Raw genomic sequence first — 10,651 nt, forward strand, 5'->3', positions numbered from 1 at the left:
GTTTACATTGATTCCATAGAGTTTGTATCAAATCAAGTCCAATTTTTCAATTAATCCTTAGTCTCTTTTCATTAAATATGTATCGAGTTTCATTCTACTTTATTATAGTAATTTATATTTATCCATCATATTCGACCTTCCAAAATGTATAAATTATAGGTTCAATCGAAAATGGAATATTCTCAGTCGCTTGTATAGAAATTACAGTAACTACCTAGGACAAAGTTCATTGGGTTTTCTCATCAGGAAAGCCAACTCATCGTCGCTGAAAACCACGCCGTGTGTTTACAGTAATTCATGATCGTGTCGCTCGCACCTTCGAGATGCAACGCGAACGTTTCGTCGTGAAATATATTACGGCAAACAGCTGTTTCGCGTACTTGTCTGCTGTCTGGCTACGCTGTTTGGAGGCTGAGGTTAGTTCCCATTTTTTTTCTTTACGTAACGCATCTTTGACGTAAACATCACGTGACGATGTCACGTGACTGAGGATAGCACCATCTGTAAGTAAAACGATGAACTCGATGGTTAGTAAGCAAAATGAACTTGATCAATGATCAGCGCGAGCTTCAACGATGAAAGCTTCGAAAAAGTATTTTTTCCTTTAAAAACACATAAGGTATACTAAATTGCTATTTATCTAATATTTTTTAAGCATTAACAGATGTCAATGGTATAAAATATAATATAATATATAAAATATATATATATTTTTCCTTTTATTTATGATTATCAAATAGTTCTAAAAAACTCTTCATCTTCTACAAAATTTAAATTTGATGTCAATTGCCTGTTTATGTATATAAAAGTTAGTACAATAAAAAAAACAAAATAATGATATATAAATTTTTACACAGATCATTATTCCTCAGATTTCTTAAAAGCAATTATAATAAATTATATGATTTATTATTTATTATAATAATTGATGATTGTAACAATTTATGATTCATTATTAATTATAACAAATATATGACAATTTGATAAATAATTACAGGAAAATGCAATAGAAATATCACACAAAGGGAAGCTGTATTATCTTTCTTGCATTCCTCGCGCTAATAACGACGAGACATTATGTATCGGAGCGACATTCGCGAGAAGTCTGAACATTCAAGAGGGAGACGAAGTACTCGTGTCATCTGTGAAAAATGTACCTTCGTTAAGTAGCATTAAAATCGCTCCTCGCACGACGAACGATCGCGAGCTTCTGGTATGAAAATATTCGTCACATGCACCGATTTATCTGACTGACGAGTTAATTAATCGATTATCTTTACATTTGGCGAAATAGGAATTGCAAATGGAAAGGGTGCAATCGAATCTCTTGAGTCAAGTGAGGATCGTCGCGAAAGGACAGCCGATTGTGGCGTGGATCTCAAAGTTCTCTTCCGTCACTTTTATTGTGGGCAAGTTTGTTTCTTTATAAAATTATTTAAGGACATTTGAGGAGAAATTATTACTCTAGATTATAAATATAATTTATATCATTTTTTAAATAATTTTAACTTTGTTTTTAGTATAAAGAATAATTTATACAGATCCTTTGAATGAATTTTGTAATAATTTATCGATCATCAACTTCTGATATTATTAATAACATCAAATCGGTAATCGATAAATTATTATAAAATCAATCTGAAGAATCTGTAAACGATTCTGTGCAATTCTTTTATAGAAGATTCGGAGCCGAAATTTGCATATGGATCGCTCCAGCAATTCACGGAAGTGCATGTACTTGATGCAATCCCGAATGCAACGATAAAGAATACAGAGGAAGTCGCCCACAAGATAGGCAGTAATCCTTTGGCCAAAATTATACCTTATTTTTACAAAGGAAAGGATCATCATGACACGAGAGACAATGCTGCGAATTATGCATTGTTGCAAAGTTTCCGCAAAAAGATCGCACCTCGCGCATTTCGCGTTTATTCTCTGCCAGAGTTCCGGTCTTTTGATCACTCGAATGCTTACGATATGATCCTGCGATGTCCCTCTAATGTCCTGATTCCAAGGAGTCATTTGCCGAAAAATGTGAAACCGACGAATGGAATAATTATGTGTAAATTTTTATCAATAGTTATATAGTCATAAAATAATTTTTTATAGTACATTTTAACTGTAATTTAATTTTATAATTTAATTAATTCATTAATATTATATTTGTCGTAAAGAATTTAGAGAAACTAAATAAATTTATTCGCAGGTAAAATCAGAAAAGTATTGGAAGACAGGCAGCAAGTCACAAATAACGTCACAAATTTTTTGAAGGATGGCGGTCCTTCTCTATTTCCGAAATCTCCGCAAGAACTTGTGGCAAGAATTTATGTTCTCGAAGACGTTTTAGAAAAGTGCTCCGCGTCATTAGACAGGAAGTATTTCGACCTGAATTCGATTCACTTTTGCGCGTATCTATCGGAAAGTTCGAGGATCACTCTAAAATTGAAAGTGGGAAGTAGAGTGATGGTACAGATGATCGAGGAGGCTGATCGACCCGGAGACTTGCAGCCATCATCGGTGGATATTTTTCCTTCCAATCAATCGGTGACAGCGGAAGTTTTCGAAAATTACGTGAAATTCCATTCGAGACACGAGGCATTGTTATTCAATTCGTGCTCGACAATTTTACTCGATGATGGCAGACGATGCATCGTGCGAATGTCACCCGAGAATTGCAATTACGTAACATTAGACGAAAAAAATATGAAAAAATTAGTAGTTCATGTTCGGTCTATGTTGAGTTCGAACGATGCGGAAATCTCGGAAAATTGTACCGAGGAAAGATTGAACCTGAAGAAAATATCCACGAGGTAATTATGTGCAAGAGCACTTAGCTGTTATTGATGGCTTAACAATAATATTAGTTTTTATATTGGATCGCGTTGTAAACTTATAATTATACACATAAATCGAATCTTCATGTCAAACTTTTATATTGCATTACATTCCAATGAAAATTTGCAGATTTATAAAAGGCATCCTTGAAGATTGCGAGATCGCGCTCGATCTCAGTTTGCGTCTGCGAAGATCAATGGATTTCCGGTATGATCAGGAGAATATTTTGATCTGCGGCGATCTAGGTTCCGGCAAAACGACAATCTGCAAAATGCTAATCGAGCGTTATCGCGATGCACCGTGTTTCGCGCACACGCACATGATTGATTGCAGGTCGCTGAAAGGTAATAGTGCGATGGCATTTTTGCGCAATTAAAGCAATCGACTGCAATATGGCGACGTATTTTAATTCAAATAGTTATTTTTTTTCGACAATATATAGAAAAATCTCTTCGACGATCCTCTTTTTGAATTTTAATAAGTTGTGATAAAAGCCAAACTAATTCGCATTCATATTATGATATAATCACATATTTCCATTATTATTATTTACAAGTACAAAAATTTATTACATTTTATATATTTAATTTAAAAATTTTTATATTGGTATATCTATAATCTGAATTAGAATAATTTAAAGAAAAATTTAGTAAATGTGATTGAAAAATGCACAATTTTATAAGTTTAATTTTGTCATATTAATGCTTTGAATCTTATAGTATTTACTAATAATTATTAATTAGAAAATAATTATTAATTATAGGAAAGAAGGTAGAGACATTGCAGAAAATCATTGTGTCCGCCATGAATGAATGCGTGTATTATCAACCATCCATACTGTTTTTGGACGATTTGGAGAGTATTACCAATGCGTCATTAAACGACGAGGAAAATACAATAGACGCGACAAATGCATCCAGGTAAATGGAACCATATTTATCCGCCATTAATTTAAGCCGAATAATTATTAGTCTAGACAAAAGAGGAGGAGGGGGATTAATTACATATTGCTGTGTATTATTTTGAAAAATATTCTTCTATTTTTCAAAACATTATTTTTTGCGAAAATTTATTCTATAACGTGATGATCCCTCGATTAATTCTGATCTTAAATTAATTTTAGAATCACCGATATGCTGTTTAATATTGTCACGCAATATCAAGAATCTCATTACATTTCGATCGTCGCTACTTGCATCAGCGTGAGCAGGATCGGCTCGAAATTACGACCGGCGAGAGGAGTGCAATTCTTTAGGACGGTCTTGCAGATTCCTAATCTTGAGAAGGTACAATCAATCGAACTTATTTCGAAACGTTAATATATGTGACATGGAAAATTGCGATTTTTTTTATTCACACATAGAATGCGATTTTTCTTATTCACACATAGAATGAAAATTTAAAAATTCCATATACACCTATGAAAAAACGTTCATTATTCAAATAATGTAAAATTTTATTTTCAAATCATGTTATCTTCAAATAATTAATTTAATTATAATTGATTTAATATCAATACGAAATAATTGATTTAATTGGAGGATTTATTCGAAGAAAAAAGGGATGGAGAAAATATAAAATTAATTAATTTTATGATGCAATTTATCTTTGAACTTTTTCGCGATATTTTCGACTTTATTGATGCACTTTTCGATTAATTTCATACTTCCACACCTCCTTAATCAAGTTTTCTTGTTGTCGTGTTGTAAATTATGATATCTGCTCGTTGATTTCTGCCTATCACTAACTCGTGTCGTGACTAACCAGGTGGATAGAATCGATATTTTGCGATTAACACTCGAGGACAAGTTGTGCGTGCCCGGAGACATGAATTGGAATTACTATGGAAACAAGACCGAGGGCTGGATGCCTCAGGATCTTGTCGATTTAACAGAGAAGGCGAGATTCGTCGCATGGAAGCGTCACGGTAACGAGAGCAATCATAAAAATATTAATAAAAATTGCAAATTTTTTAGTAAAAAATCAGAAAATAAAAAATATTAGTATTAGCAACAGAAGCAACGATGTAATATTTAATAATAATGATAATTAATATTTTCATCTTTGTTTCAAATTGTGAGAAAAATCGAAATTAGATATAATTAAATTAAATATACATTACCAAGAAATTATTATGCTTTCTTTATAAGTGTATCATCTATTTCTAATTCTTGTCAGTTATCATGTCTGTAGTAGTTCTTTTAATCACAGCCTAAATTATAATATTTTATACATAATTATAATCTTGTAAAACGTATCAGTTTTACGGAGACGTTTACATACGTTATTTTCCTAAGCGACATTTTTCCAGGCGAATCAAAACCACCGATTATCGTGACGGAAGAAGACGTGTATAGCGCGCTGGAAAATTGGACGCCGATGTCCTTGCAGGACGTGCAATTGTACAAGAATAGCAATCATTCTTGGTCCGACATCGGCGGCCTCGCAGACACGAAGAGTTCTCTCACGGAAATTCTGCAGTGGCCGCTCACGTACCCAGAGATCTTCAAGAACGCTCCGATAAAACTCCAGAGCGGTGTTCTGTTGTACGGAATGCCTGGTACCGGGAAGACGATGTTGGCCAAAGCAATCGCCGGCGAATGCGGAGTGAATCTGATCAGCATCAAGGTAAAGAAAAAATAATTGGATAATTTTTCATCAGAAATAAGATGTGCGTTTAATTTGTTATGATGCTTTATTTGCAATTTTTATTTCACGTAATTTTACCTCTTAATTAAAATAAATGACATATATGTATAGCAGACTTTTTTTTATTTTTCCAAATAATAATGAGTATTGTTTCAGGGTCCAGAATTATTGTCAAAGTATATAGGTGTCAGCGAGGAATCTGTGAGAAACGTGTTTGAAAGGTATAATGAAAATTTCTAATTGTAAGTTTTTTTTTCAATTTAGCCGTTCTTACACTTTCATCTCTATGAAAATTTTTAAAAATTTATTATATTTTGTTGTTACATTTCGAAGAGCTCGTCGTGCAAAGCCGTGTGTTTTATTCTTCGACGAATTCGACAGTCTCGCACCTAGGTGAGTGATAAGACAAGTTGCTGTAACGTTTATTTATTTGCTTTTATCTAATAGCCTTTCAATGACAACATAAGTATTCTTTATATTAAATGATGCAATTTATCTTGTATTTTCGTAAAGTTTAATTATTTACCTTTTATCTGAAAGTCTTTCAATGATAACATAAGTATTCTTTATATTAAATGATGCAATTTATCTTGTATTTTCGTAATCGTATCTTCAAGAAAGCTGACTGCGAGTTAGATAAAAAATTATCTATATATAAGAGATAGATAAATACAATAATTATAATAACTTATTATTTTATAATTTATCTATTATTTATTTATTTATATATAATTTATCCTCTTTTTTTAATTTGTGTTTTAAGAAATAAGATATTTCTTTTATTTTTATTTCGTTCCAATTAGACGCGGACACGATAGCACCGGAGTTACTGATCGGGTGGTGAATCAGCTGTTAACTCAACTTGATGGGGTTGAAGATCGCGAGGGAGTAGCTGTTGTGGCAGCGTCCTCAAGGCCCGACTTGCTTGACCCTGCTCTTTTGAGACCGGGACGCCTCGACAAGTGTTTGCACTGTCCTTTACCAGACATGGTAAAATGACTAAATGACTGTCTTTTCAATATAATAATCACTTTCTGCAATTTATATCAAGCTTTTACGTTAATTAATATTTCTCTTACAGTTGGAAAGAGAGGCGATCTTTGCGGTTCTGTGCGATTCTCAAAATATAGACAAGGCGAAACTGGATCTGAAGGAACTATCTCAGCTCTCCGACGGATTTACTGGCGCTGATATCAACGCCGCGATTACTCTGGCGAGACTGTCAGCGTTCGAAGATGCCTTGGCAATTGCAACTGTAAGTGTATTATAATCTTGATCCGATAAATTTAATTAAGAATAAGAATAAGAGAAAAAATTGTTATTTGTTTCATAAATTTAATTAATATAGAATAGATTACAAACTCCTTCTACCAGACATGCATAATGCAAATGATCGAAATGCGAAATTCCAAATGCTACCTCGTGACTGATCTTCCGAATCGCTAACCGTTGGCTTTGCATTTTTGCGTGGAACAGATTGCATCGTTAATGGCCGAGTCGCTTTGTTGCTGCTGCTGTTGCTGCTGTTGTTGCTGCAGTATCTGAGCGGCGTTGTAATGAAAAGCGCTTCTCGCGCGATTCTCTCGAGAATCATTTGTAGGGTAGCTTCCGAAGTAAGATAGTGCGTAATGACGATAATATCGTTAGGTGTGCACCCTACGGTGTATACACACAGTAGGGGCGCGCCTGGAAGAACGGGGGGAGGGGAAAGCTGCAGGGGCTGTAGGTGCTGCGATATAACCGAGGAAACGTAGAGACCAGGTTTATTAGCACACGGTGCCGAGAGCACCGGGCGACCAAGCCACCCCCTTCGGCGCTCTCCTCTCCCCCTCTCGTCCCTCCCGTCCTCCCTACGCCTCGCTGAACGTCGAGGGGGTTATTATCTTATGCGTTATAATGATACACGGTTAGGGCCCCGCAGCGGTCCTGCAAGATCGAAAGCCAGACAGCCATTCCGCTAGTTATGGTGCTCGTTAGTTATCTCTTCTCTCTTAGACGTCTTTGACATTTTTACTATTAAGCCTTCAATCACGTGCAACACATTTATTTATTATTCATTTTTCGTTTATCTTGGCAATTTTTTTTGGCAAATTACTTTTTAATGAATTTACGTGAGAATAAATATAAAATTCAATCATTTTTTACTTTCATTTTATCGACTGCATCGCAATTCTTGCAAGAGTTATTATTGTATAATAGTGTCCAACAATCATTAGAATGAATGAATTAATTCCTTAATATATACTGATTTTTTTTCATATTTTTTAATTTCTATCTGAGAAAATAAAATATACGAGTCTTGCGAGAGAGAAAGAACAAGTATAATACACGACTGTAAAGATAAGTTTAAATTTAGTCATTGGTCGCTTTTGTATACATGTGTGTTTAGCTAGTTTAATTAATCGGAGTGAATCGGATCCGCGTTAAAAGGTCGTAGAAACACGTCTTCGAGGTATATGAGGGACGAGTGGCGCGTCTTACGGGAAGCTATTAATTAATTCGCATCGGAGAAAACGAAGTTATACGGCGGCACTTACCTCCCGGAAGAACGCGAGTATCCAAACTGTGCGTCTAATTAGCGAGCGAGTTTCCGGAGAGCGCAACGCATCTCAAGAGAGAGAGAGGGAAGTGATAAGTGATTATGTGGATAGCAACATCGGGACTGTCTTCCCAAGCGATGCAGATTGTACCTAACTCTAATAATTAATTCAAATCGACGCTATTAACACGCAACATTAAGCTTTTGATGTCGAGGAATGGACTTGATATATTTTTTTACGCGATTTAAACAATATAAATGATTGTAGTGGTCTATGTATATTTTATATTAAAAAGCTGTAATAATTGTTATATTCTAATATCATATTTTTTATATACTAATTTTGCTTATCGATTACAGGACGGTAAAGTTAATGCAACCGACATCAAAGTCACGCAAACGCATCTCGTAGAGTCTGTCAAGTCGACAAGACCATCCTTGTCTATCGCGGAGAAACTTAAATACGTCAAAATGTAAGTAAGAATATGTGCGAGGACATTGAGATTATGAGAACTGAATTATTACATTCATTATTATATTGCTTCATTATTTCAGTTACGCCAGATTTTCCAAGGGGGATAACTTTGTGGAAGATGTACTAAGGAGCCAAAAGACGACACTAGCTTAATCGAACAAGAAAATTACAATTAAAATTTTAGAATTAGAATTAGAATTTTTTTTCAAATGGAGCCAAAACTTTTCAAACGAAAAATATTTTTATATTAAAAAAATTTATACAATTATTTGTATAAATTTGTATAAGTTATATCGAGTCGCATCAACACGACGTAAACGATAAACAATGACACGCGTAGTCGTCATTTTCTTCTTGCCAAGTATTATTTCTCGAGTTTAAGGAATCAACCTCTCCTCGACGAGAATCCTTCGCGAATCCGTATAACACGAGAGCGTGTGACACACGGGAAAGATTTCAGCGGGTGCAGCCGGTGCCGCGAATCGGGCGCGAGGCCGGATGTCGCGCCGGGGCAAAGTTAAATTAAATCACGGGCGAAGGCAGCTAATATTGTAGTTTATCTGGCGGGACATTAGCGCGGTGAAATATGCGCCTCCTTCGCCCGAGCGAACTTAAAATCAAGATCTCAGCCGGCGAACTTCCCAGCCCGCCCGACCCAGCCCACGCCGACGACGTCGACGCCGGCGCGTCCTTCCTGCTAAGTCGCGCGTGAAAATACTAATTATTATACCGATTATTAATACGAAAAGTTGCCGGCGCGCTAAGTCGGAGAGCTTCGAGGAGAGGAGTTCTCGCGGCGGAGTTTCGCGGCTCGGAGCATCCGGATTATGCTCGCGCTCGCTTATGCCAGTTATGGGAAGGAGGAGGAAAAGCGTCCTTCTCCTCGTCGCCGACAGTGGCTAAGAGTATCGCGCGCTGCGCCAGATAATGAATTTATTAGCGTAAGCGAGATGGTATCGCTTGCAGCGAAAGTCGACATATTGTCTGGCAGAATTCGCATTTGGATCGGTTCCGTTCGTCGAGACATGTAGTGTCAATTTGTTCGCGGAATGATATGTTTTTTCACGTGGAACATGACCGAGAGGAACCCGAGGAGAGCGCTACTCGTAGGGTTAAGCCGCGAAATGGCGAAAGAAAGACGGTGGGATGCGGGAAGAGGGGGACGATGACGACGAAGACGACGATGGTAGTTCTCTGCTTAGCATAAAAATGGCCAATTGCCTGGCTAACAAGCGACGGTCGAGCGACATGAAGAGAGAGCTGTTGGAACCGACGAAGCCGGCTAACTCTGTTAGCGCCTCCCCCGTCCGAGCCGAAGAAGATTAGTTAGCGTAAATGCCGCCGGTTGACGCATTTTTATTCCTGATTACCGTTTCTCGCCATGCTAATCCCATTTGTGCTGGCGACATTCGGTAAACTCGACTTCGCGCCGGCAACAAATTGCCATCCTCGGAAAAAGGAGATGGAAAGGACGGAAGGAAGGAAGGAGGGAACAGAGGCTGTAGGGGGGATGGAAAGGTAAGGTAAGGTATGGTACGTAAGAATATAAAGGAAATAGGCTGCTATTTAGGCCAGGGAGAGAGATTCGCGAAGCGAAGGGTGAAATATTGGCCGTGTCGGACATGGACGGTAATTTTATGATCGCGGTTTTCTCTAATAAAGAAAGTATCTTGATTGAAGAGAATATCTTGAAGAAAATAAATATCATGAATAGAGAAGTATGATTGATTAAAATTTAAAATTTTTAATAAAAAAGAGAAAACGCGAGAGGTTCTGATCATTTTTAAATTTTATATAAACTAAAGAAACAACTGTTTTTTGACATGAAGCATTCAAAAGTTTAATTAGCAAAATTATAGAAATATTTCAACGATGATTTAATTGATAACAGATGGATAAAAGTATGATTGATCGAGGTTTACAATTTTAGATAAAAGAAAAAAATGCGGTAGGAATCTCGATTGTTTTGAAAATTTTACATAAATTAATGAAACAGCTGTTTTTGACATAAAAACATTGAAAAATGCAATTACCAAAATCGTAAAAATATTTCAACAGCTGATTTAATTGATTTTGTGTGAACGAGGAGAATTTTTCTTTAATTTTTCTTTAATTAACGCAATTCATTCGAGACTAATTCTTTAAGAAATAAT

General features: G+C 36.0%; 1 protein-coding gene across 1 annotated transcript; it reads left to right on the plus strand.

The window, feature by feature from the left end:
• Window positions 1-234: 234 nt before the first annotated feature.
• LOC105250614 (transitional endoplasmic reticulum ATPase) lies at window positions 235-8,735 on the plus strand. Its single transcript, XM_025412824.1, has 16 exons — window positions 235-416; window positions 998-1,213; window positions 1,295-1,409; window positions 1,679-2,062; window positions 2,207-2,810; window positions 2,965-3,179; window positions 3,599-3,755; window positions 3,959-4,121; window positions 4,603-4,762; window positions 5,147-5,463; window positions 5,641-5,705; window positions 5,818-5,877; window positions 6,288-6,474; window positions 6,566-6,739; window positions 8,384-8,496; window positions 8,579-8,735. Exons 1-16 carry the CDS (start codon window positions 324-326, stop codon window positions 8,649-8,651), a joined length of 3,096 nt encoding a protein of 1,031 aa, XP_025268609.1. The 5' UTR covers window positions 235-323; the 3' UTR covers window positions 8,652-8,735.
• Window positions 8,736-10,651: the final 1,916 nt, after the last annotated feature.

This window comes from Camponotus floridanus, unplaced genomic scaffold (genome assembly GCF_003227725.1).
Source record: "Camponotus floridanus strain SB8 unplaced genomic scaffold, Cflo_v7.5 scaffold58, whole genome shotgun sequence".
Lineage (NCBI taxonomy): Eukaryota > Metazoa > Arthropoda > Insecta > Hymenoptera > Formicidae > Camponotus > Camponotus floridanus.